This window comes from Pezoporus occidentalis, unplaced genomic scaffold (genome assembly GCF_034315485.1).
Source record: "Pezoporus occidentalis ecotype Australia unplaced genomic scaffold, CSIRO_AGI_Poc_V1 ctg170, whole genome shotgun sequence".
Taxonomy (NCBI): Eukaryota; Metazoa; Chordata; class Aves; order Psittaciformes; family Psittacidae; genus Pezoporus; species Pezoporus occidentalis.
This window is the reverse complement of record NW_026913532.1, coordinates 819,669-846,926: the sequence shown is the minus strand read 5'-3', so window position 1 is coordinate 846,926 and position 27,258 is coordinate 819,669. Positions and strand designations below refer to the sequence as shown.

The following is a 27,258-nucleotide window of genomic DNA, read 5'->3' as shown; positions in this document are numbered from 1 at the left end:
TTTTGTAAAGTTAAAAAAAAAAAAAACAAAAACCAACAAAAAAACCCAAGAGATTTGCTTTTAGGAAATCACTATGTATAATGCAAGGAATATTAAATGTACAAACGTAGAAGCATTTTTAATTACTGGACTTTTAAAAGCTGCACTGCAGTGGCCTCTGTGTTCCTCTGTTAGCCTTGATAAATGTTCAGCTTTGGGGCAAGCAGAGCTAGGTGAATGAAACCAATTATTCTTTTTCGCTTTCCAAACTATCACATTATTTCTTCCAGTACTTTACCACTACGTAGCCATTGTAATTCTAAATGTGAGGCTTCAGATAGGGCCCTTTTGCATTTCATGTTTCTGGACCCCTCTGCCTTACAAATAGTCAAGAACCAATGTTCTGAATTACAAAGTAAAGGCGGGCAGGAGCAAATGCCAACAGGGATCTCAGCTTCTCTGGGTCCCATTCCCTGCTCTGACCCATTTCCACCTGGGATGCATGCAGGTGGGTTTATCCTGCTCTTTGTGTCCATCAGGAGTTGTTCAGGCAGCCAAGGCAATCCAGCACAGAGGCTGCTCTTGACCTTTCTCCTTTGGCTGTTACTAAACGGGCTCTTGAGGGTGAAACAGCATCCTGTTGCAGTTAAGCATCTTGGCCAATCATTTGCTGACGTGAACTCTTTTCCCTTGAGAAAGATGATGTTGTTATCACCCAACTGCTACATGTCCCCCTCCTGCCACATCCCACTTACATCCTCAAGGGCACCCTTGTGCAAGCAAATGTCACTCATGTAACTCAGTCAAACAGGATTGGCTACTGCAGCAATTATTTTTATTTCCCTCACCTCCTTTTCCCCCCTCTCAAATTACCTGTGCTCCTGTCAGTACACAAACTTGTTACTCCTTTTTACACTGGGCTCACTGCAGGCAGGAGGACGTCTACCTTTAGCTTCAAGGTCAGTTTAACTACCTATATTGCTTTTCCAGCCCCAAACAGTAACATTTCAAATACAAGGGTTATTAAAAATGAACTCAAAGCACCACAGAACGTGGTGTAATGTGATTATAATTTATTGATTTGCATAAGTACTTGGTGCAGGGAAAAATGTCTCAGCCCATTGTGCAGCTGCTTCAAATACTGACCCTTAACTAACAGTTCAAATGAAGAAAAAGTAAGTCTCTTTGCAGATGTGTAACAGTTATGAGAAAATGTCTCAACAAGCTTTTTGTGATTTTGGTTGTGGCGCTCTGCACTGTGGAGGTGAGGGGTTGACGCTGTAAAATAGTGTTAGATTGATTTGGAACAACAAGCATTCCCTGCACATTTGGTTGGGCTTCAATATGGGAATTTGGGCATCTGAGTCTCACCAGGTTGGGTCTGACTGGCCAAACTTTCAGATGATAGAAATCAAAAATTATGTTGTTACTAAGGGGTAGTTACTAAGGGATAGCTGTTTCACCTATGAACAGTCAGTCTTTGTCATGTCTTTTCTATTCATGCATCTATTCATAGATTCATTGTTTGGTTTGTGTGGTTTTTTTAATTATTACATTTTAATAACTATTCACTGACCTCTGACATTACAAGGAGAAAGAAATGGAAGTGTGGTTGATTTTTTGTATAGATGTTCCATGCTGTAATTAAGGCACAATTAGAATGTCTGCACTCACATTGTTTCTGCACTCTGGAGACAGTACCTTAAACCCAGACTAGTCAAAAAAGGTTTGAGCCTTGCTCAGAGTGAGCTATGGGAAACTGAAAAACACCCCACCAATACTGCCTTATGATATTTAGTTCTTTTTTTATATCTTATCCTTTGAACCTGGAGAGTGATTCAATAAACTATAAAATGTTTTCTGAGTATCTAAAAACGGTCTTTCATGCATGTAGTCACTTGTGACATTTATCGCAGATGTTTCTAAGGTGCCAGCAACCTCCATAGATGGCCACAGAAAACTTTCCACTGGCATCTGCAAGCTTTAGCTGAAGCTAAGGATGACTTAAAGGAATTACTTCTCAAATATAGAAGACCAGCCTCCTTCCTCCTCCACCATGTGAAAGTTCAGCTCACAGCTGTGATACCATTAGCTAAACAGCTTAACAGTTTAAGAGTGCATATACATTTTCTGTGATTATGAGCCTGCGTGAACTTTAGCTATGACTCTGCCAGTCCTCTAAAATGTCACTCAGAATCACATGGTGTGGCAATTAATACCACCCATGACATGGTTCAAATATTTAATCTAGTTCTATTTCAGGAAATGTCACTGTAACCCTTGTATCTTCCTCCCCATCTCCGCTAAAATCATGTGCTCCCTAGCGAGAAATACAGGATGACCAATACCTGTGTTCAAATACGTTAAGAGAAAAACAGAGCTAACAACTTCCTCTTTAAAAGAAGTTTAAGTGAGTAAAAAATTAATAGCAAAGAATTATTTTATAAATAATAAATGTAGCAGTAAAGTTCACAAGTTCCTTAAAGGGTGAAGAGGCAGATTGTGTATTTCTGAATCTGATGCCTCTGAAGTTCCCAGAGAGGGAGGCAGCAGCTTCACCTATGTGCAGAGTAGCAAGAGAAGTTTTGCTATGCCAGTTTTCTTAAGCTGTTGATTTGAAAAAAAGGATCTCTTTAATGTTGATGAAGGACCAGCCCTCACCCTTTTGATGTACAAAAGGCATACTTCTTGTGGAGAATACCTTCACCTTTAGCAGAGCCTTTAGTCTAGGTGCATCATGAAGAAGAGGGAAAACTGTTTTAAGGCCCTGAAATAGGCATTCTCCATTTTTTTTTTTCATCCTGGGGTTACAAACAGCCCCTCAACATTAAATGATACTTACAATCCTTTGGGCTGTTTCTCAGCCAGAACCAGATTTGCAGTAATAACTTATGTTAAAACTCCCTGGCTTTTGTCTCTACCTTCTATGCATGGTAAGTGATATATATATGCTGAAAGAGTTTTAAACCCAAAATAAACTCTTGGCAGGATATTAATGTCCTGAAGCCTGGTTACAGGTAACTGAGCATGTCTTGGAGGAAAGCAGAGAGAGAAAGGCTACGACCTCTAAGATCATGACCTTTCAGACACGTTTTGCTGATTCTCTGGCCATAAGTCATCACAGCACATGGGAATACTGGTTTGGAAAAGGCAACACCAATTTGACACTGATTTTATTTACCTTTTATGGTGGTGATGTGATGAGAGAATGGGAGTGAAGAAACCTTGTTTTTTTCAGACACTTTACAGCTTAGTAGCTGTTAGTTTAAGTCACTGCTGCATTTAACCCCCTCATCATTAACCACTGCAGACACTGATCCACAAGATTAACTCACAAGCAATTCATCAAAACTGTTCACTAGGAAACAGCAGGAGGGAACCGGGCCCATGGAGGATACACATCAACTGTCCCTGAGCCAATTGCTTTGTGTCTCTTTTCTCCTGTACCACAGTATTTATGTGTTCTCAAAGTGATAATACAAGTACAAATGACCTTCGAAACAAAACTTTAAAGGACTTCTTGCCACTCTTAGAGTTACTGAGCTGTGCATGCTCTCCGTCCTGGTCTTGGGCCAAAGGCATGCGCAATCCTGGAGGCATATAAAAGACTTCTAACTAGTTATCATGAGGCAAAGCCACTATCCGAAGTATGAGCAGAATGACGTAATAAACGGAAAATTTGCAAGGCAAGTTGTGCAAGCATTTTGTAAAGCTGTTATATTCAAATACCAGGAGCCTTCAAAGTGTCATGTAGAACACTTAACTACTAAGAACAAAAACAAAACGTTCCCCTGCCACTTTACCTGTAGAAAACCCACCTGACGCTGGGTACCAGCTGAGACATGTATGTGTTATTCTCCACCCTCATCAGTTAAAGCATATCTCATTGCATAGCAGTGCTGAACACCATGCTATCTGCAAAGGAGAGGAAGACAGATGTGTTGGAAGTGCTATGTGACAGTAGAGCAGATCACCCCTGACTGTCATAAGGAAAAGCAGGAGATAAATTACTTGACTAGGACCACTGTATGAGAGCCAGTAACCCTGGCACTCACATGAAAGAGATGGTGAGCCAAATCTGACATTGATGCCATGTGCAGAAGTAGCTGCACCCTCCCAGTTACAGCACAGGCTGTCACCACAGTGCTCATGAGGTGCATTTTTTGTGTTTCTGCCATCTGCTAAGGCATCTGAGAAGCTCATGCTCTTCTCTCCCTGATATTCCCTGCTTGCTCTTCTTTCCATCAGGCTGCAACAAGGCTGGTGATGTCCTAGCCTTTGGACTTGAGCTTGTGCTCTAATTTATATTTTCCCACCAGCTCTCATTTATTCTCTTTGGATTTCCATGTCTCCTGATATCTCATCTTCTGCTGGTCTCCATACAGAATATATATGGCGCTCCAGCTTCATAGATAGATCACATCTCTGAATATTTCTTAGACAATGCTGAAATCAAATTACATCATCAAATTTGTAATGAAGAAACTCTCTGACTCATAATGTGCTTGTTCAATGATATTTGGAAAAACAGTCTTATTACTATCAGAATATTATCTGAGTGAAACATGCTTGAGGTCTCATGCCCTGAATCCTGGCAATCTTGTTAAAATCTATACAGTAAAATTATTAAGGTTTATTTTATTTTTTTTTAAAAAGTGTTCTGTCCAATACCACAGAAATTATACCTTATTTGGATAACTGAAGAAGAGGTGTTCATAGAGATAAAAATCAGTGCAGACTTAGACGCAGTTAATTCTGTCCTGCATGTTACAAGAATACAATTCAAATTCATATCTAGCTTGTGGTACATTGAAAGAACTTGAAAATTTCCCAAGGTTGGTGCAGTTAATAAACCACCTAGAACAGAAAAAAAAATTTAAACAGAAATAATTGGGAACCATTTCAAGAATATTTTAGCAGTCATTCAGAATCCCACAACAAAGTAGAAAACTATTAGGAAGCATTCCATCTTAAAAAGAAAGTTAAAGTAATAGTAAAAAAAAATAATAATTTATGATACTGGTAGAGACTTAAGTTAATCAGGTCCCTGCTATTGCAGACAACCCTATATCACATAATCTTACTCAGAAGTGCATCTATGTCTGTATCAGAAATAGTTCTGCTCTGATTAGGATGCTGCCCAGTCCATCCTGAAGACTGCAGCTATCACTCCCTACCCATGGTTCAGGCAAGGAGGTGATGCTGGCTCTTGGCAGGCAATGGCTATTCATTCTAGTCACTCTACTGAACTGCTGTGGTCCCAAGGGGATGATACGATCTTTGAATCCATAAGCTAGAGAGATGCCCTGCTGCTTCCATGCCAGGGACTTTGTATGACCATCACTGCAACAAAAGGACCATTCTGGTATCAGGAAGATGCTGAGGATAAAAAAAAAATGGAAAGAGTTCTGGGTAGAACCAAAGAATGATTAATAAATTTGAAAACATGATAAAAAAACTGAAGGAGGGATATTTAAAAAAGCTAGTTATTAACTAGCTACACGTGAAAAAAATAATGAGTAGAAATTTATACAATAAACGGATAAAAGTAATAACAAAGGCCAGTGATTTAAACTGAAGACAAATAAATGCAGGCCAGAAAAAAAGATAAGAATGTTGGGTTTTGCATTTTTTTTTGTTTTTAATTCAGGTTGATCAACCCTTGGAAATCCTCTATCTACTCCAGTCTCTATCTACTAGAGACTCTAGTATCTTTATTGTGTCCAGTTCTGGGCCCCTCAGTTCAAGAAGGACAGGGAGCGGCTGGAGAGAGTCCAGCGCAGGGCAACAAAGATGATTAAGGGAGTGGAGCATCTCCCTTATGAGGAAAGACTGAGGGAGCTGGGTCTCTATAGTTTGGAGGAGACTGAGGGGTGACCTTATAAGTGCCTATAAATATATAAAGGGGGAGTGTCACGAGGATGGAGCCAGGCTCTACTCAGTGGCAAACAATGATAGGACAAGGGGTAATGGGTACAAACTGGAACACAAGAGGTTCCACTTAAACTTGAGAAGGAACTTCTTCTCAGTGAGGGTGACGGAACACTGGAACAGGCTGCCCAGGGAGGTTGTGGAGTCTCCTTCCCTGGAGACATTCAAAACCCGCCTGGACACATTCCTGTGTAATATTATCTAGGTGTTCCTGCTCCGGCAGGGGGATTGGACTAGATGATCTTTCAAGGTCCCTTCCAATCTCTAGCATACTGTGATACTGTGAATGCCAGACAGATACTTTCCTAATGCAGGTGGTTTCCTTCCAGCACACCTGATCAGTGCGGGCAAGCGCACAGTTAAAGCTGTTATCAGCTGTTATCACACAAGTTCTTCTGATCTTGAAAAATTCTTTCCCCTTCCAAGCTGCACTATGGTATCACTATAGGCATCTACAGGAAAATTGATTTTCTACCATCATGAGCACAAGGGAAGACCCTCAGGAAACTGCAAAAGAAAAACGTGCACTTTCAATTTTTTCGGCTGCGCAATGGTTAAATTTCTCTGATGAAAGTGAAATCTTTGCAGTGGAGGCCTAATGGTAGTCTGTCATGAAACCTGAATCACAGCATGGTATTTCTGGCAAAGAGTTCTTAGAAATACCTTATGCCTTTAACAACACCTTTGGCTGGGATAATTCTTTTTCTCTGTATCCACAGAGGTGCAAATTTATTGTTAAGCCAGGCTGGCATTTTCTGTGAGGAAAAACCCCACACAGCTGAACCTGTTAATGATCTGAGGTCAAATTTGACAAATAGTTCTGTTGAGAATTTTTTTTAGTTTGAGATGATTCTGTTCAGACTCTTTCAAAATGAATCTTTTTGAAATGTCTGCTTTGAAGCAGTGCATTTCTTAGAAATCAAGCTAATTTTAGAGGGAAATGAAAGTAAAACCAAGCCAAAACAGTCTTGTTTCCTGACAGATAAAATGTCTTATTCATTATGTACTCCCACTATGTAAAAACTTTATTTCTTGAACTTGGGTTTTTGAGCAAGTCTATTTGTGCTATTTAGATTGTATAAGGTATAACATGGACTCAGGTTTGTGCTGCAGCGTTGTATGCATTTATATTCAGAGCTGCAGCCCACCCTTGCGGCAAAGAGGTTTTTATTAAATTAAGAATTACACAACATTACAGTCACCTTTCCAATGCAGTTCAGATGATGTTCTCATAGGAAATTCTAACTTGCATGTTCACCTGGGCCCTTTGCATTTGTTAGTCACAAATGATGTTCATGCGATGGCAATGTCATGCTGCAGTCAGAAGGTCCCACCTAAGGAGTAGATCAGGTCAGCTGTTATCTCCAGGTTCCTACAGGGCAGGGGGGGTTGGAATTAGATGATCTTAAGGTCCTTTCCAACCCAAACGTTCTATTATTCTATGATGATGTGATTGATGCATCTCTCACCTTCTCAGCAGAGTCACCTTTTCTGCAGAAGTGATTTGGTTTAAAAAGCTGAGGCACTTAGCCGATGAAGACAGAAGCTGACCGATGAAGACAGAAACTGAACTCCTGCATAAAGAACTGCAAAGTCTGGGGAAGAAAATATTAGAATAAGGCATGTTGGGCTTCAACTGTAAGAAGAAATGTGTAGTTAGTCATTAGGGTTTTATTAAGGGAAAAAGGGAAAAAAAAAAAGACAAAAAAAAAAGCCTGTCTTACTCTGATTTTTTTATTTATTTATTTTTTTTAATTAGGTAGCTATCCTACGCTGCAGCATCTCCAGTGTTGGAGGGTTTTAAGAACTGTCAGAGAAACATCTGCCAGGTAAAGTAGAGCCTACCTCAGGGTAAAGGGAAACGTTTTCTGTGATTAAACAATGCAAGAATGTCCTGGGGGATAAAGCTCAATGGAAGATAACGCTACCAACAAGAAAAAATGTATGTGTTATGAGACTTCACTAAAAATCAAAAAGGAAAACGATTTTATGAGCACAAAATCTGCTTCTGTTCAGGTGTCCAAAAGTCAGTCATTCTGTTCTAAAGGTACAGACCCATTTAGTGGATCAGACCCTGAAAGGGTGAGAAAACTGCTAAAGCTGCCTGGGCAAGAGAGGAGGGAACAATGAAACTGCCCATGCTGAGAGGGTCTGCTTTAGGGATTAGGCATTGCACATCCAGTCAAAGACAGGCACAAGTAAGAGCAAGGACGATGCACTCATACTTGTTCAGTAGAAGTAAGGTACAATGTCCCTGCATTTCCTTGATCAGCCACGTCATAAAGTCTTCACCAAATTACCAGGGAAGTCTCTTTGCATTTTCAAACTAGTTCCTTTTCCCCCACGTTCATCCATTTCTTTTTCCAGGTAGTTTATTTCTCTTTTCTGTTCACAGCCTTTGTTTTCTGTTACAACCCTACACCTCAGGTTCACAGCATAGTTCGGCCTGAAAGTCAAGGATGCCAGTCTACCTACAGCAAAAACAACATTCTGCAGAAGGTTTGGTCTGTTCAGCAGCTCTTATCCAATAGCTGTTGCAAAGACAAAGAGAAGGGTAGAAGAAGCATTGAACCTGCAGCTAAACAACCTTTAGCTTTTAACAGCCTCATCAAGCAGTTTGTCTCTCAAAGAAATCAGAGAGAGCAGCTTCTAGCATTCCTCACCTTTGCAGAGCTCCTGTGAACTTCTCAGCTCCTACAGAGAACCTGGTCAATTGATAGCTGCTGTTAGAAAGGATGGGACTTTCCCATCACATCACATTAGTGCAGGGAATGGAGGTTATGAGAAAACAGCAAACAACAGAGTGCAGCCTTGACAGCAGATATGTGATGGGGTAAATATCATGACCTGTCTGACGCTGTTACCCTTACCTGCTAGGCTGCATTCAACAGGCACCCTGCTGTGCAGTTATTTCTGAAGCATTATAATTACACTGTTGTGCCTCACACTTCTAAATACATACTGTACACAATTCCTCTAATTTAATCAGATACAGAGCAGATTTGTCTCTTAAAATGACACAGGATTCAGAAGCTCCCGAGAAATCCAAGCTGGTGGAGATGCTGATGAATGCATGGGGTTGTTTAAGTCACAATGTCGTTGTCTGCAAGGGGATTTTGACAGAGCTTCTAGCTTTCAGGACAGGATTTTGACTGCCAGACAATTACTTGCAGTAAAGATGGCATCTGTGAAATAGAACTATAAATACACAGAACTGGTGTGAAAATACATGTATTGTTTCTCAGACACTTGGGTATAACAATAATAATTCTGGGCAGATTAGTCATAAGCAAGTATTTCCAGAGTGTAGGATGGGTATGCTATACTGTGAAATGGCACAAAAAGTATCCGCCAAATACAAACACAAAAAATAAAAGCAGAACAAAAACCTCCATCACAAACCTCGTATTTGATTTCAATTTACAGTCAAACATTCTCTCACTGCATTTTTGGAGGGAAAATCCTGTTGCTGTCCTGAAAGCCTATCCTGCAACTCTCACCTAGACAAATCCATAGATGGAACGAAGCCATGCCGAGAGATAAGAAAAGGCTATGGCTGATGATCTGCCTCCTGTCCCAGCATGTATTTCATTATACTATAGTGCTAGGGAGAATAGACCCATTAGTTAAAAATAGTTAAAAATACTGACTGTCAATCAGTCAGCACCTTTCTCTGGAAGGAAAGTGAGGTAAATGTATATTGCATTTCAAAGGCACAAAGGAGACAGAATAACAAAATAACAAAATTCAGGTATAAAATTGTTTAAACAAGACACACGACAGAAAATAAATGACTCTCAAACTTGAAACACATCTGTTTCTCATCTCATATATGTGACCAAATTACAAAGAAGATATTGCTTTGCAAGAGAAAACTATGCAAGGATGTGAGAATTTCTTTCTACCAAGTGAGGAGATACAGATTCAACATTGCATTTGTCTTTAGACAGGCACGGAAAAAGCAAAGAAATACAGGGTTTGGGGCTAACTAACCCAGATCTACATGAAAATAATTGGAAATCAGAAGACTTTGTTCACTGTAAATAAAACCAAACACTTTCAGGTGTTTAATTTACTCTCTAAAATAATGGTGAAGAGGTTGCATAAACAATTATGTTTTTAAAGATGCTTTAAAATTTTGAAAAAGCCACTAAAACTGCATATCCTGAGGAAAATATTTTCCTGTAAACCTACCATGACCACTTCCCAAAGATGATTTACCAGAGTGCAGGTTGAAGAATAAGCTTCTGTCAATGATACAAATTAGAATTTGTGTCCTTTATTCAAGCAGGAGTTATATCTTCCTGAGGAACCCACAGTCACAGGCAATACTAGCCAAATTCTGATTCTTGTAAGAAAAAATGTGCACTGTCTTATTCAGAAGACTCTTCACAGAAAGTCTTCTTTCTGTGACTTTCACAGAACATGTCATTTTGTCTGGCAGACTTAGAGATCTGAACTCGAGACCTAATCCCAGTACAATTAAATAGAAAAAAAATACGTGTATAGGAATAAAACATGCAAATACTAACCATTTTATAACCATTTATAACTATATATAAGCACAAACTGACAATAAAAAGAAACTTCTTCTCTTACAGAGCTACCATCTAAAGTGAGGGTTTACTGGTCATTTTCCCTCCACAGTGACTTATGGGTTGACATTGGCCCTCTTCTCTTCCAGACGTTGTAACCTCCAAGGGGAATGGCTGGCACCTTCTGTCGTCTCTTGGCTGGCCGTGCAACCACTGCACTCTTTGCAGCTGCAGGCACAGGGGTGCTAACCACCGGGTACCTCCTTAACCAGCAAAATGTGAAGGCTGCTGTTCAGGAGAAACGGAAACTCTTCCCGCCAAGGTAAAGAGCTGATTAGGCGGTCAGTGCCCTGTTAATTGGGTTAGGAGCAACATTTAACTCTTTGGAGGAAGAAGATCCCTATCAAAGGATCCCTGCAGGGTTCTCATGTGGCCACAGAGTCTGTTTGCCTGTCCATGGGCTGTGTGACAGCACATGGGCTATGTGAAAAACAGCACCCTTTATTAATAACCGTGATTTTAGGTAGCACCAACAATGGCCTTCAAGGCCAGAAAGCAGAGGTGTGGGATACTATCAACACTCAAAAAAGCCACTGACAAACAATAACAAGCCTAAGAAATATTTCAGATTTTAAGCAGAGCACTAGATTAACCCTTATTTCATCTCATCACCTGTCAAGACACATTGCATCTCAGTCTTTTGGACTGGCTGATTGTACATTAAGAAAATGTGAAAGTATTTTCATTATACAAGTAGTAAGAACATCTCCCATATAACTGCTGCACTTGAAATACTCCTCATTCTCTTACAAATGATGATTACAAACTAATTACAGACCATCTCTGTAGGCTGACTTTGCTGGCATACTTGTGAAAAACAATACAGACCAGGCTCTGAGACAGGCTGTGAATACTATTCAGTATTCAGAATACCATCCTAGTTAAAATACATTCCTAAAGAAATAATGGGGTTGTGCATAAAGCAAATAATTACCAACACACAGTAAATGTGGTCTGACTCACTTGAAAATATGCCTTGCTAAAGCATAACATCTTTATTTTCCCTAGCTTAGTACACCATGCATCTTTCTGTAAACAGTAATGTCATCAAAGCAAAACCAGATATTGTAGAAGAACAAGCACTCAGGCTCTGAATTAGACAGAATGTTTTCAGCTACACTTAATTACCTTTTCCCCTTGAACAAAACCATGTTGGAGCTCTTTTATTTCTGAATAAATTTTCTTTATTTCTTATTTCTCTCAGCAGAGATTTAATGGGGCTTAGTATACTCTCAGAGCCCAGTGGGATACATTTTCCTGATGGCTCTGCATAGCAGAAAGCTGCAACTGCCTGTTGGTGTGGTGGCTCACCAGTGTGCGACATGGGGTACTTTCAGTGACCGGAATCTTTCTCCCTTCCTAAAATTCAATACAATATATAAACCAAGAACTAATTATACTTTTAAACCATGCTGTGTATTCTGTTTCTCATGACCCTTTCAATAAATTCTTCAACTAGCAAGGATTACTCTTCAAAGTGTCACATTAACTGCTTGGGCTTCTTCTCTTCAGTGCAGACTACCCCGATCTCCGCAAACATAACAACTGCATGGCTGAATGCCTCACGCCGGCAATTTACTCTCGGCTCAGGGACAAGATGACTCCCAATGGCTACACCCTAGACCAGTGCATCCAAACTGGTGTGGACAATCCTGGCCACCCCTTCATTAAAACTGTGGGCATGGTCGCAGGTGATGAAGAATCCTACGAGGTAAGATGTTTCCACTACAGTGTTGTATTTGGTTCAGGTTGGTATCTTTCACAATAGCTCATTAGATGAAGAGAGATTCACAGTAGGGTATGGATTCCTGAGGTAAATTCTGTCCCAGAGAGTAAATAAGGGACAGGCCACATGCCTAAAGATGGTGATTTCCCTACTCTTCCTTACACTAGGAAATGCATGGACATGAGGTATTACTACTGGTGCTCTCTCTCCTGCAACTGAAGTTAATGAAGGGTACCTGCTTGAGAGCAGCTGCTACCTGCCTCCAGCATCTGCCCTCATTAATAGAATCCTAGAATGGTTTGTGTTGGAAGGGACCTTAAAGCCCATCCAGTTCGAACTGCCTGTCACCAGCAGAGACACCTTCCACTAGACCAGGTTGCTCCAAGCCCCATCCAACCTGGACTTGAACACTGCCAGGGATGGGGCAGCCACAGCTTCCTACAACTAAACATTTTATGCCTGGGCTGCTGAGGATGGACTGGGACATCTGGCATTCTGGACTATCAAGTCCTGTGGTTCAGCTATACTCAATTAGATGTGTCATTGCCACCACTCCTCATCTGCAGGAAGGTGTGGTTGTGATCAGTGTTGAGCCAAGTGGCTCTAATGAGGGTTTAACACCCCATGGCACTGAAGATATAGACTATTCCTGCAGGATCTAAAACCAAGATACAGGGTGCTGGGGGACTCTTGAGTGTGTGTTCTGGCTGGTAATATATTCTGAAACCTAATCTGATTGCCACTACATCCAGTACCTCTCTAGCAACTAGAGTAGGCTTGTAATGCAATTTCTGTTGTGAAGACAAGCACCCCTCCTTTTATATTTACCCCATCTGCATTTGCAAAGCCCCCTGTATGTCTGTCACCCAGAAGCCTGTGCCAGAGGACTTCTCCTGTGACTTAGAGCTGGTGCTCTGAAGCATTCTATGAAGCTGCAGACTCTCTATAGGTTCTCTTGACTTCACAGGTGTTTGCTGAGATTTTTGACCCTGTCATTAAAGCAAGGCACAACGGCTACGATCCACGGACTATGAAGCATCACACAGACCTGGATGCATCCAAGGTAGGATTGAAATAAAACAGTGAGACAGTAAAGGATCGGGGCTGTTTCTTACAGTGATGATATTGTATACAACAGTACCTTTCTTTTTCCTGATCCAACTCCAAAGGCACTAAGTATAGGGTTAAGAGAAGAGGGATGCCACTCATGGCCCTATCAGCAAGACAGCTGCATCTCTACCTTGCTCCTAGCAGGTGGTTCAGTCCCTACAGTCCCTACTAAGCACTTGGGCCACAGTCTCCCTTGGCACTGGGTCTGTGCATAAGCTGGGAAATAACCATGTGTCTAAGACTCGGAATAAAAATAGGAATTGACTCCAATATGCCCACATAAACATGATAAAACCTTAACACTTTGCTTGCTGCTTAGCGTTTCCTTCACAGTTCAACTACACCACGTTTTAGCACCTTTTTGTTCTTTCCTCTTTCAGTGGCCCCCTGCCACTGCCCATATCCGTATTTCCAAAGCCACGAAAATTCCTTCATATTTTTGGACCATTGCTGGTTACTCTGCCACATTCATTCTGTCAAAGAAACATGTTTTTCCTAAAGAAACCTCCTGGTGTCAAAACTCTTAGGGGCTCCTGGTATTCTGAGTGTTTGTCATCTCACAGAGAGCTCATCATGCTTGGGCAGAAAGATGCCCTTCTGGTTTTTAATGGTGAACTACAAGATGGGGGGATGGGTGTGAACAAATTGTTCATTCTTCCTCCAGATCACCCACGGTCAATTCGATGAGCGCTATGTCCTCTCATCACGGGTGCGGACTGGCCGCAGCATTCGGGGGCTCAGCCTTCCTCCTGCCTGCACCAGGGCAGAGCGGAGAGAGGTGGAGAACGTTGTGGTCACCGCACTCGCTGGGCTGAAAGGAGACCTCTGTGGCAAGTACTATAGCTTGACCAGCATGTCTGAGAGGGACCAGCAGCAGCTTATTGATGTAAGTACAGCTCCAATGCTGACACCACCTTCATTTACTCTCACTTATCTTAACCTTCATCTTCTTTGGGGCACATGCTTTCCTGTGTGGGTAAGGAGGATAATCACAGTATTAACTCAGTAGTTAATGGCCTGTCAATATTTTTAATGCAATAACAAATCATTTAGGGTCTATATTTTGGTTAAGTACCTAGCTGTACAGGTCTGAAATGTAGACTTATATTCCAGATAGGAAGATCTGTGTCAAATCAAACACACATGGCTGCTGCCACCAATGATGTAAATTCAGGACTTTATCTTGGTCATTTCCTTGAGGAAAGATTGATATTTTCTGTATTAATAACCATCCTAACTAAAAATATTACACTGAGATAAACATTACTTATTATCTGTATTCTAGACTGCTGGGGTGGGGGGCTTTGGCTGTAATTTCTGTCTGTCAAAACTACACTAAGTTCCCCAAAATGGCTGTAGCCAAATGCACCCAGGTGACCTTTTCCCAGTCCTGTAACTGTATTTCAGGACTTGAAGGATCAGGCCCATAACGAGAGTTTTCATTGTCACACAGATGGAAAGACAAGGATTTTCATCATGGATTTTGTCACAGCATGTGACATATCAAACAAACCTTGAATGTGCATTTTAAATATCCAAAGGAACGGCTGTACCCTGTTAGCTATATTCATGGCACATTAGTCCATAACATCAACCAAAAGGGAGCTGATGAAGTAACATAACTATTTATAACCTTGGAACTAGGTGTCACAGTCTGGATTAACCAGGAATTAAGAATTTATGTAAGGTCAGTAACTTTTTTAATTGAATGTCCTTGGTAATATGTTTATTGACAAGATGTTGATGGCCTATTGTAGGTTTTATTTTATTGCCTTTTTCAGCATGAGAGAGCTCCTCAGAAAGCAGAGGCTGAAACAAGAGCATGGAGAATATAATTCCCTCATGATTTAAGGTTAAGTCCATTGGGAAGTGGAATAGGTTTCACCGATTCAGAATTTTACCTTGTTTTTTTTTGTTTTTATGTCAATGCAAATGTATAGAAGTCAGGGCATTGAAAGTTGTAACCTCAGGTTCTGTCTTCAATTCATACCATTGCTTACCTCTTCAAGTACTTTAGGACCTTGAACCTCTATGGTGTCATGTTTTCTGCCAGCCTTTAATAAGCACCATTTGATCTTGGTAATAACAAATCAGTGCTAGCTGAATGGCATTCAGCATAAAAGGTATTTCGTACTTTGCAGATTTGAACCACACACATTAAGGGGAAAGTAATAGTGCTCAGATGTTTTCTTGCAAAAGGAGGAAGTTTTCTTTCAAACAAAAACTGTCTGGCTGCATCCAGTCAATCACAGGGTATTAAAAGATAAAAACCAAAAATTCTCCTCTAACAGGAAAAAAAAAGTAAAGCATATCAACTTGTCTACCATGTCATATTTGTTCTGGATAGCTTGCCTCACTATTCTCAATTAAACTCTAGATTTAAAAAACAAATCAAAAGCCCCATATAACATTTGATATGGCAGTATTTGAGGAATTAAGAACTAATGATTTTTGAGCACATGCAAGAAAATCAAATATTTATTGGCTTTGGGAAAAAAAACTGCCTGGTTAAAAGATAAGAATCTAAATTACCTGGAATGTGGCAAGGCAATGTCACAGCAAATGCTACATTTATTAAATTAGAAATAGCACCTCTGTTATGGAACAGAACAAGTCTGTTATTCCAAAAGGTCAAGCTTAGCACTGACTTAATTTCTACTTTGACTTCATCCTCAGAATAAATTGCTAAATCTCTCTGCTGGAGAAATATCTTTTCAGAACTAGCATTTTTAATTTTCTTTTTTTTTCTTCCCCCAACCTTTAGCAACTCATTGCCTTCTCCTATCCTGAAATATGTCTGTTTGCAGAAAACATCTCTGCTGGTAGCAGTCAGGTCCCTACAGGGTACCTTTTAGTGTGTGTATGTGGTATGAGGTCCTAACCTCCCATTCCTCTCCCCATTTGAAAAATGTTTTTGGCAACACATGGTCGTATTACCAATGTCAGTGAGAATCTGCAAGATGCAACAAAATCACTGGTAAAGCACTTTCAGTTTTCAGAAGAAGGAATCAGATTCACAAGCCGTACTATATGATTTACTCGTACATTGACTGCCCTCACTTAAATTGTATTAGAAAATGTTATACTGCTTCCTTGAATGAACTTGAATTTTGTTTTGTTTTCTCTCTCTCTCTCTCTCTTTCTCTTTGTCCCCATTTTGGTGTCCAGGATCACTTTCTCTTTGATAAGCCAGTGTCCCCTTTGCTAACATGTGCTGGGATGGCACGTGACTGGCCAGATGCCAGAGGAATCTGGTATGTTGTGTGATGTGCAGAAGCTTGTGTCGTGTTTTAAAGATTGTGTTACAAATCTCCTTACTTGTCCTAACCTTGCAGCCGCTCTGTCCCTATACTCACAGAATGTTCAGTTTGCTTTTTAAAAAGTTTTCACGCTTAATTTTGGAAAAAAAAAAACAAACAACAAAACAACCAAAAGCCCAAACCAAAGCCCAAGCAAGCAATCAAGCAAAATCCATAGTGAACAACAGAATGGGTAAAACCTTTATATGCAAAAAGCCATCACTAATATCATGAACAGGACACAGCTTCATAGGTGTGGCTCCTTCTTTGGGTTTTTATCTCATTTTTTTCTATTTCTAAATAAAAATTTTATTTGGGAAAGAGCTCATGAGTCACTTTCAACCTAACCCTAACCTCAGCAAAAGCAGCTCTAACACCAGATTGTAGCCACACTGTCACCTAGGAACCACCAGCCATTCAGCTGCAGGACACTGAATAGCAAATTCCTACCCCCCACGAAGTGTTCTTTTAATTCCCAGAGCTGAAAGTAACCCTTTCTTTCCAAAATAACTGGACAAAAGGGAGATACAGAAGTTAAATTTCCTATTTTGTTCTAGGTCTGCTTCTACTTTCACAGCACCCTTGAGGCATTTTGTGCCCAAATACATTATTTTCTGTGGAAATAAAAGGATAATAGCTCTGAGATTAGAGCAGAGGATGGAGCAGCTGTGCGGTGCATAGCATCTGTGTCTACCCTAACATACTTCTAGGCATTACCAGTGCTTTAATTGTAAAAATAAGGCTAAAAAGGATTCTAAGGAATCACGTAGCATATCCCCCTGCCATACACAGGCAAGACTTTCAGAAAGGACAGGAGTCCATGTAGAAAAAAAACCCAACTGTTCTCCAAGCAGTGTCTGACAATACTGACTCATGTTCAGAAGTTCAGGCAGTATTACCATGATGAGCTAAACATGATTTCTGCTGGGGAGCAGGGGCTGTAAAAGCTGATCACCCATGAAACCTGACAACCTGCTGGAAATCTGTGAGGATTTTTTTATTTCAACAAGCTTCAGCTTAGTTCCCTGATCCCCACCTAAATCTGAGAAAAAGGATAAAGCTGAGGCATCTCATTCACTGTCTTTATGAACAAAAAACCAGCAGTACCAATGCAGTTCCTGCCCAGGGATCTCCTGAATAAAACAGGTCTAGGTTTTGCCTTGTTTTACATGTGAAATATCAGGCAGATAGGAAAAAACCTGGCATGATCGCAAAGTATTTCAGTAAGCAAGATTTAGAAAACCCGCCTTTCTCTTGCAAAAAAAATTGTTGTCAAAAACAGTACATTATTTTGCTTATACTGACTGTGACTGTCCTTTTTACTGGCTGCAGGACTATTCCCACTGACCTCAGTGGTGTTCACGGCACAGTTTAAATGTGCTCAGCATGGCCTCCCTCCACGTTCCTTAAAGCAATGGGGAGAGTTGCACAATCAATCAAAGAAGGGAGCTGGGTCAGGCTAACCTCAGACTATTTGGAAAACCCTCCCCTGAACATTCGTACGTGACTGAAGACAGGGTAACAGGACCTTGGGTGACCATAATGTCAGGGCACAGGATGTTTACACCTCCTCAGTATTGCATTGGCAAACTCCAAGTATGAGCTCAAAGTCAGGCTATGGGTGAACTTTATCTTCCAAATTTCATGTGTTTCAAACCTCATAATATTCCACCATTTGCACGAATGAGTCTGATGCCATCAATCACCTTCTACGTGCAGCAGAAAGGCTGAATGTATACAGAGAAAGTAGAGGAAAAGCCAGGACAACTGACCTCAGGTTTGACCCAGCACTTAATAAACCTAACCACAGCTGATCTATTTGGAGCAAGAGTGAATATCTTCAGGCATTTTGATCTTGACTGACAAGCCAGCATCACTAATGTGCTGTCTGCAAGCAACGTGCAGCTGCTGTTCTCAGACATGTAACCTGACTGATGTGGCAATCCACTGCTACCAAGCAATAGAGAGGGCACTGAGATTTGATTTAGGGAAAAATAAAATTAAGGACATATTGCTTGGCCCCCAGCAGCATGTTAGCGTTAAGTTTGTGTCCTAGCTGTACAGCTTTCTGAGAACAATAAAAACTATCCCTAGTGACAGAGGATGCAAAGCCTGGCTTCTCCCTTTGCTGCACCCCAACTGCGCTTGCGATAGAGAACAACACATTTTTCCTCACTCAGCACCACAGCAGCATGTTGTGATCCAAAAAACTGCCCTTCTTGCTGTGCCCAAAAACACATGTAATGCCCCTCACTGGCATAGGGGACCCAACTGGGAAAGCAGCTCAGATGCCTAACTGCAGAACATTATTCTGCCACGCTTAACCTCTCCACAGCCCGAACAGACTGTGATAAAACTAAGGATACTGAGAACTATTTTTCAGGGCCTGCCTTTTTAAAGACACTGTTTCCCTCCCCCAACCCCAATCAGGCATAACAATGACAAGACATTTCTCATCTGGATTAATGAAGAGGACCACACCAGGGTGATCTCCATGGAGAAGGGTGGCAACATGAAACGGGTGTTTGAAAGGTTTTGCCGTGGCTTAAAGGAGGTAATGTCTCAATTAATTTATTATTCCTGTTTGCTTATTGTTGAGCTCTTGTCAGCAGTACTTAATAGGGCTCATACTGAACTGATGTCTCTGGGAGCAACAAAATGAAGTAACACCAGTCTACACAGCAACCCGCAATAATGCAGATAAAGAAGGAAATATGGGAATTCATGCTAGCATGAAATCTGAGTTGTAAGGAAAAATAAATAAAATAGCTTTGTAGCTTTTTCATTCAAATCTTAAGCACAGACTGGCTAATGAATATCACCTTTTTTTGTGTGTGATTTTGTGCCCGTAGGCTGTGGAAATCCATAAATCACACATTTTATTTGGATTGCTTGATTTGATTGAATGGAGACTTTATTTGACCCAGCCTCCTCATTCTCTTCTCTGACGTAGGAAACTGGATGCTGCTGAGAACTTGGGGCTTAGGACCCTTTGGCTCAGTGCCACTTTCAGGGAGATACAGGGGTTTGTGATTAAAATACTAAAATACGATACTGAGGACTCTAGAACTGTATTCTGATCTAGGTATTCACAAAGAAAAAAGAGCCTTCATGAGATGGTGTGTGGGTTCAGTTTTGTCTAGACAGTCCAGGTATGATTCATGTTGGCTATGGGCCCAGTGCAGCCCCAGTACTCCTCTGGCACAGAAAAAGTTTATTTAACAAAGAAATAAGACATTACCATGTCCCACAGACAGTATCATAGAATGGTTAAGGTTGGAAGGACCTTTAAAGCTCATCTTCCCTGCATGGGCACAGACACCTTCCACAACCACAACTTCTCTGGGCAACTTGTGCCAGGGCCTCACCACCCTCACAGGGAAGAACTTCTGCCTGGGTTCTCATCTCAATCTCCTCTCTGTCAGGTTAAAGCCCTTGTCCTGTCCCTACAGGTCCTTGTCCAAAGCCCCTCTCCAGGTTTCTTGTAGCCCCTTTAGGCACTGGCAGCTGCTGTAAGGTCTCCCTGGAGTCTTCTCTTCTCCAGGCTGAATAAGCCCAGCTCTCTCAGCCTGTCTCCAGATCAGACTGCCTCCAGCCCTCACAGCATCTCCATGGCCTCCTCTGGACTTGCTCCAACAGCTCCATGTCCGTCTTGTGTTGTTGCCCCAGAGCTGGACACGGGACTGCAGGGGGTTCTCCCCAGAGTGCAGTAGAGGGGCAGAATCCCCTCCCTCGACCTGCTGCTCACGATGTGGGAGATGCAGCCCAGCACATGGTGGGGTTCTGGACTCAAGCGCACACTGCTGGTAATACCCCAGGATGTTCTTCAGGATGATGATGTACCTCGTCAGGTCCCATGGACTTGTGCACCTTTGTTCTCAAATCTGGTTCTTCGTACTCTCAGTCCCTGACCTTGCCTTCTGCAATTCAGGCAGCGCAGCTGGAGCCTTACAAGGTGCTCTGGCTGTTACAACTAGGCATTTAGAAGTCAAGTGTCCCCTCAAAAGAATCACAGAATCATACTGAAAATCACATGAAACTCAGATTCAGCTGCTTTTGTTTGCTTTGTAGCATTTAAGACCTTTGGGCTTGTGTGTTGCCACATTGCTCCAAAAATACCAAGGTTAGAAGCACATGGCAAAAGCCCTAATACTTATGTGAAGATATGGCTTCACAGGCTAGGGCTATTGCAAACCAATGTGATAGGGATCTTTGTGCTAAAGTGTCAGAGTCTCCAAGCTAATGGTTGTGAGAAAACAATGAAGAAATCCTTGCAATATGCACTGGGAATCTTGGTACCTGATGACTGCAAACATTTGCATCACATCCAAAACAGATGTACTTGGGTGTAAGTTCATCTCCACTGGTGTTAGTGAAGTTCACCATCAACAAAGATATATGGTGAAAAGAATACCCGCTACAAGCAGAGATCTTAAAATAAGACATTTGTATGCTGACCTTTTCTTTGTGCTTTCTTTTTTTATTCTGTCATAGGTGGAAAGATTAATTAAAGAACGGGGCTGGGAGTTCATGTGGAATGAGCGTCTTGGGTATGTTCTGACCTGTCCTTCCAACCTGGGAACTGGTTTACGTGCTGGAGTCCATGTTAAGCTACCCAGGCTAAGCAAGGTATGTAAGTCATTTAAAAGGCCAGTGATATAAATCAGCTCTTCTGATTTATAAAGAAACAAACTTAAAATGCCAACTTAGAGTGACTGCATGTTAACATGATGTGTAACAAGGTCCCAGGGACAACGTACCACTAATTGAGCACACTTTGATCCTGCAAATTATTGTATTTGTTATGGAAGTTAATCTACTCAGCAGACAACTGCCAACACAGGCTTTAATCTAAGGACTGAGAAAACTATCCATCTCTGCGTGTCTTTCTGGAGGTGCTACTACACCGTGGATAACAGTATTGCAACGATTTGGCACAATACACAGGGTGAAAGGCATTAAGCTCAAAACTGTTTTCTGATAGGATCCTCGGTTTCCAAAAATCCTGGAGAACTTGCGTCTGCAAAAACGTGGCACTGGTGGTGTGGACACAGCAGCTGTAGCAGATGTATACGATATCTCCAACCTGGACCGCATGGGTCGCTCGGAGGTAATCTCTTCCTTTTTTTTCCCCCCCCTTGCTTTTTAGCTCTGATCTGTACTGATAGAAGTCAGTTTCCCTCTGCTGACCTCAGTGGAGCCATCCATGGCAGTTTTTACTCCTAATGAATCTGGTCCAATCGAAATGCTACCTCAAAACTAACATGCATAAAATGTTTGACAAATATTCTTGTTATGGCAATATAAAAAGAACAACCCTGAGCAAGTCCCACAAATACATCTTGCTTGCACCATGTTGGGTTGGACTAGATGACCTTTGAAGGTCCTTTCCAACCCAAACTACTCTATGATTTTCTATTCAGGTTAGACATGAGGAAGACATTTTGCACAGTGAGGGTGGTAAAACACAGGCATGGGTTGCCCAGAGAGGTGGTGGATGCATCACCCCTGCAGACATTCAAGGCCAGGCTGGATGTGGTTCTGGGCAACCTGATCTAGTTGAAGATGTCCCTGCTCATTACAGGGGGGGTTGGACTAGGTGACCTTTGAAGGTCCCTTCCAACTCAACTATTTTATGATTCTATGTGATGAGTATCTCCATTGAGAGCACACAGGTATTAGAAAGGTTTGGCTTTGGTAGCAGACCAAAGCCAAACCTCAGGATAATGTTTCTCAGCAACACAGCACAAGTTCATAGGGATGCCTGCCTGCTGGGACTGCTGGCTACAAGATCAGTGTCTGGTGATCTCTGCTATGCTGGACATGAGACATGTTTGTAAGTTGACAGTGAGCACTGAGCTAGCTACTGCACATTGGGTGGGACCTGCCCTACCTGCTGCAAGGTGTTGGGGAAACAAGCAGGAGTCAAGTCCTAACCTACCTGAGGAATCAGACACTGAAAGCAAGACTGGTTTAACATGTTGTCTTCCTTTTAGTACTCATCCATGCACTTTCTTCACAGTTAGACTGCAGGACAAAGGCCAATCCTTTCACTCAGAATAATTGAGGAGGAGTTAGTGTCATCTTCACGTGTCCTGTGTGCTGCTGAGCAAAGGATACAGAAGACCTGGGTTTAAATCAGGGCACATATTTAATTGTGAGCTGAGCCCTCCCTGTTGGGCTGTAGGCTATGATGAGATTCATGTCAGACATTTGTTTTGAAGCTGTCTCAGTCTGAATGAATATTTGTTGTGCCTAAGAGTAGAAATGACCTTACGGCCTTGTGGTGGTGCTGCTCTCCGGGAAGACTCGAGTCCCAGACCTCATTCCAGTTTCATATTTAAGTATTTCATAAAGCAGAACAGCTTATAAGAACAAATCTGCTGAAGGAGGGGGCAGAAACAGCCCTGTCAGAGTTGCAGCCTCCTCCCACTAACTCCGCCTGAGGCAAACTCTTACTCTGGGGCACAGGCTGTTAGTCCTCTAGCAGTGCTACAGATTCCTTTCCCTCACCAAGATCAGGGCTGTGCTCACCCCGGCCATGTCAAGAACAACGGAGGCAAAAATTTACCTTGCAAGACCCTGTAAGTTCAGTGATTTGAGCACTCTGCTAGTAGATGGGAAACAGAGGTTCAAAGCTTCTGTCAAACACATCTTTTACACCCCAGGTTTGTGCTGTAACATTTCAACAATGGTCAACTGCGCAGGCCCTGGTGGGACTGAGGTCTTCTGAGGACCCTTTTTCTCCACCAGCAATGCAGTACATGACTGGGGCTCAGATGCTAACCCTGCTTGTACATGTCAGGATTTGAAGGGCTGCCTGCTTGCCCAGCAGCAAATTGTTAATTACCCTGGGGGATTTGTGCAAGTTAAAATATGATTGCAAAGGAAAGCATGCTGTCAAAGTATGTTTAGCCCAGAGCAGCACAGCACTGAGAGGCTCTGGCAGCTTACATACAGATGCAGTTTGGTTGTGGCGTTCCAGCCCAATCTGGAGTTCAGCCTGATTCTTGGTAGGTTTTCATAACACAACCATAGGATAATGCACCTGGATAACAACTAGATCCAAATAGCAAGTGGCTTCCCTTCCTCACTCACCGTGGGTTTTCCACCACTGTTTTCCACAAGTCAGGTCTTTTTATTTGGAAATGCCCTTGAATGTCTTTGCAGCCAAGGGGCATTTGGGCAGGGGCTTGGATATTCATCATTTTGGAGTTTTATGTAGGCAGCTATGTTCCTTTGGATCTAGACCAAAATAAATAAGAGAGAAAAACTATTGAGCTATATTATTTGCAAAACCAGTATTTGAAAAAAAAATAATTATTAATACCTGAAATATCATAATGTGTGCTTTAGACTAAAATAATTCTTAATAATACAAAATGATTACACAGTACAGTTACTTAATATGAGTTCTACTGACAGATGGGCTAAGCCTACAAATTTTTGCTTACATGAAGACTTCCACAGAAGTCAGTGATGCCTTGTACTGCAATTAGTCAAGAGATTAAGCCAATAGATAAGATACAATCCCCACCTTGAAGGTTCTGAAATCTAAATAAGAGAAGACAAACTCAAGTGGATGGAGATGTTTTAAAATACTTTTTTTTTTTCAGTATAGAATAAATTCCATTATGGGGTAAATGTGTTTGCAGAACTGAATTATGATCCCAAAAGTGCAAGATGAATTATTTGTATTTTTGCTTTGTTTCAGTTACTGGTCAATGCAAACTTAATATGAAATCCCTTTTCTCCTGGAGGCTGCAAGTTCAGACCTCTGATTTCCCAACACAGCTGGTCTGTAAAAGACAATAAAATAAACTGCTAAGCCACTGAAATGCTTTGTAGTAAAAACCAAGTCCCTTGAAAATCAAAGACTGTCACAATAAAGAGACAATAGGATTTGGTCTTGTACTAAGTTTTAACAAGCCAGTCATTAAAGGTTGCTGATGAACCATTCCATGAAGATAAAGAAAAGTCAGTGTTCTAGCTTGCTGGCTAACAATACCACAGGGCCTCCCATGTCACTGCTGAAGTTTGTTGAGGACAAAGCACTTTGTGTTCTCTAGCAATTTTGAGGAATTTTACAAGTCACCACTACCCCCTGCCATAGAGAACTGCAAATTTTGGTACTGCTCCAGGCCTGCAGCTAATCCCACCCCTGCCAGTGTAAATCAAGAGCTGAAAACAAAGGAGTGATGGATGGTGTAGAGCCAGCATGAGTTTAGGATAAGCGTGTCTGCTTCAGAAATGTGCATTGTCCAAAGTGTCCCAGCAAAGCCAGCTTGGCACAATGGGTAGGGTATCTTTCCTCACAGGTGACTAACCATCACAGTAGGGTTCATGGTCATCTCCAGGGGAACATATTGTGTGAAGAAGTACAAGATTCTGGCTTGACAAACTTTCTCAGGCAGTCTAAATGGCTGTGGCAAATCAGGTAGTCCTGCCATCCTCCCAGTGCCAGCCATGTGAAGGACACCTACCCTGTGCCTCCAGCAGTATTCAGGTCCAGTGTGGATGAAGGCAATGAACCCGTCATCCTCTCCTAGCACCACCATCCCAGTCAGCTTCTGTCTGACTCTGCTCACACAAATGCTCCTGCAAGCACAGGAGTAAGACAACCTTGGGAACTGGGAACACACAGCAAGGGCATTTGCAAGAACTGCTTGGTGATATTGAGCACTTATTTGGAAATATTTGTTGCTGGTGGTCCAAACTCAAGACAAATAGGAGAAGGGAATTACTGCGGTTTTCCACTGGACCAGCTTAACCCATATTCCCTCTGCCACTGGGTGTGATTTCTCTGCTGTGACCCTCCTTACCTAACAGCTTTGCCTGCTGTTGCAATTTTCCCTTCCCCTATTAACAGCATTAGCTAAAGCTTCTATTACCGCTATTTTCTTCTTCTTTTTGTAGGTGGAGTTAGTCCAGATTGTCATTGATGGGGTCAATTTTCTAGTTGACTGCGAGAAGAAACTGGAAAGAGGTCAAGACATCAAAGTGCCACCACCGCTGCCCCAGTTTGGCAGGAAGTGATCTTGCTGTTCATGGTGGCAACTGATGGTAAATACAGCTGCCATTCTGACACAAAGGCATCGCTGTATGTCTCTGTATAAAAAACTTGTGTAATAAAACACTACCTGATACCTGATGTCTCCTTAAATGCCTGGCTGCACTGGACAAACCTAGCCCTTTTGCAGCTTTACTAGGATGCACTCAACACAACTACCTTTTTTTGTGGGGACTGCTTTCCTTTCTTTCCTGGTTGGTGGTAAGAAAAGTACTACCTCAGTAATACAAAAAGCAAAAATCTCTGTCCTGCACTTGTACCTATGGTCATACATTCAAAGTCTCCTATGAGCACCCTATGTCACTCACAGACACGCTCCTTTCCCATGATTGTCCAGAAAGCTGAGGTCTGCCAGCCTGAGGGCCAGATTTTGTAAGGTGCTCATTGCTTTTTCAGCAGCCATTGGACACCATGGTGAGTTCAGCAGTTAACTGGAGCAGGCAGCTATACATGCCTTCAGTCTCTGAAGTCCACAGCTTGACCTGTCATCAAGAGCTAAATCATGTCTCTGCACAGGAGCTGTCTTTCTCTATCTAGGAGTAGTCTGCACACAGAATCCCAAACCCTCAGATTTTTTTCACTTCTGGAGAACTCACCAGGTTGCTTCTCAGCTTTCTCCCTCTGGCATAATATCTGGTCTGTGGCCTTGGGCTGTAGAAAGCTGCCCCAAAAATCAGTGGGCAGATATGTTTGCTGATAGTCTGCATCTAACATAAATGTGTTTTGCTTGGCCTGTCCCAGTCTCTTCCTGCCACCTTTAGGTTCCAGGTAATGGAGACTAGCCTCAGCTAACCATTACATATCAAAGTGCCTTAGGAGGTACTGCCAATCTGAGTAAGATCTCTGTACTCAACATTATGTTGATGGTGTAAAGCAAAACCAGCAGATGTTAACAGTCCCATCATTTGCTTCCTGTTTTCATACTGAAACACATTCAGTATTTCACAGTAACTTCATTCAAAACATCAGTTCTCGGGGTGGGGGGGTGGAATTCAAAACATGCTTTGATGAATGTGAGCTGTTGTTGTTGAGTAGGGTGTACCATAGAATGCTTTGGGTTGGAAGGGACCTTAAAGCTCATCCAGTTCCAACCCCCCACCATGGGCATGGACACCTTCCAGGTTGCTCCAAGCTCCATCCAACATGGTCTTGAACACTGCCAGGGATGGGGCAGCCATAGCTTCCTACAACTGCATGTTAGTCCTGGTTTGATTCTTCTGTGGTAGGGACTCCTCTAACAAAGCATCCTTCATCAGAAACCTCGCAGTGCAAAGCCTCTGGAGAAGGATTTTTAGTGAGTCATATTGAAAAGATGTGACTGGATAATTAGGCCATGATCAGTTACAGACTTTAAATGTCATAACTGGAAGCTAATTGAGGGCTAGATGGTGAATTAGCAGATCTTGGAAATAGCAGCATGGTGTGCTCATTTCCCACTTAGGAGAGCTGTTGTGTATAAAGTAGGTTGGAGCTTCCATATGATTGCTGCTTCTCCCTCATCTCTGCTGGGTACGTTCCCTAACTATTTTGCTACTAGCTTTCTAAATG

General features: G+C 41.9%; 2 protein-coding genes and 1 long non-coding RNA gene across 4 annotated transcripts in view; 2 read left to right on the top strand and 1 right to left on the bottom strand.

Annotated features, from left to right (window-relative positions):
- The window catches only part of RASGRF2 (Ras protein specific guanine nucleotide releasing factor 2), a 259,547-nt gene that overhangs the window by 134,912 nt on the left and 97,377 nt on the right, over positions 1–27,258 (top strand). The window lies entirely within an intron of this gene.
- CKMT2 (creatine kinase, mitochondrial 2) lies at positions 806–25,786 on the top strand. 2 transcript variants are annotated; one of them, XM_062613878.1, is made up of 11 exons: positions 806–938; positions 7,670–7,739; positions 10,595–10,767; positions 12,018–12,216; positions 13,199–13,294; positions 14,006–14,227; positions 16,510–16,595; positions 19,071–19,194; positions 21,135–21,269; positions 21,625–21,750; positions 25,557–25,786. In XM_062613878.1, the coding sequence occupies exons 3-11, from the start codon at positions 10,616–10,618 to the stop codon at positions 25,674–25,676; spliced, it is 1,260 nt and encodes a 419-aa protein (XP_062469862.1). In that variant the 5' UTR covers positions 806–938; positions 7,670–7,739; positions 10,595–10,615; the 3' UTR covers positions 25,677–25,786. The 2 variants fall into 2 exon arrangements, with proteins under 2 accessions (XP_062469862.1, XP_062469863.1); XM_062613879.1 differs by lacking the exon at positions 806–938 and adding an exon at positions 2,889–2,912.
- The window catches only part of LOC134161232 (uncharacterized), a 19,192-nt gene continuing 13,708 nt past the window's right edge, over positions 21,775–27,258 (bottom strand). Inside the window, exon 2 of the long non-coding RNA XR_009963891.1 lies at positions 21,775–23,885. This is a non-coding gene — a long non-coding RNA (uncharacterized LOC134161232). The remainder of the gene's footprint in view (positions 23,886–27,258) is intronic.

Coding starts and splice junctions, on each gene's coding strand:
- CKMT2 (XM_062613878.1), top strand. CDS start 10,616: ATGGCTGGCACCTTCTGTCGTCTCTTGGCTGGCCGTGCAACCACTGCA. Junction 21,270..21,624: donor AGCTACCCAGGCTAAGCAAG/GTATGTAAGTCA, acceptor GTTTTCTGATAG/GATCCTCGGTTTCCAAAAAT. Junction 21,751..25,556: donor ACCGCATGGGTCGCTCGGAG/GTAATCTCTTCC, acceptor TTCTTTTTGTAG/GTGGAGTTAGTCCAGATTGT.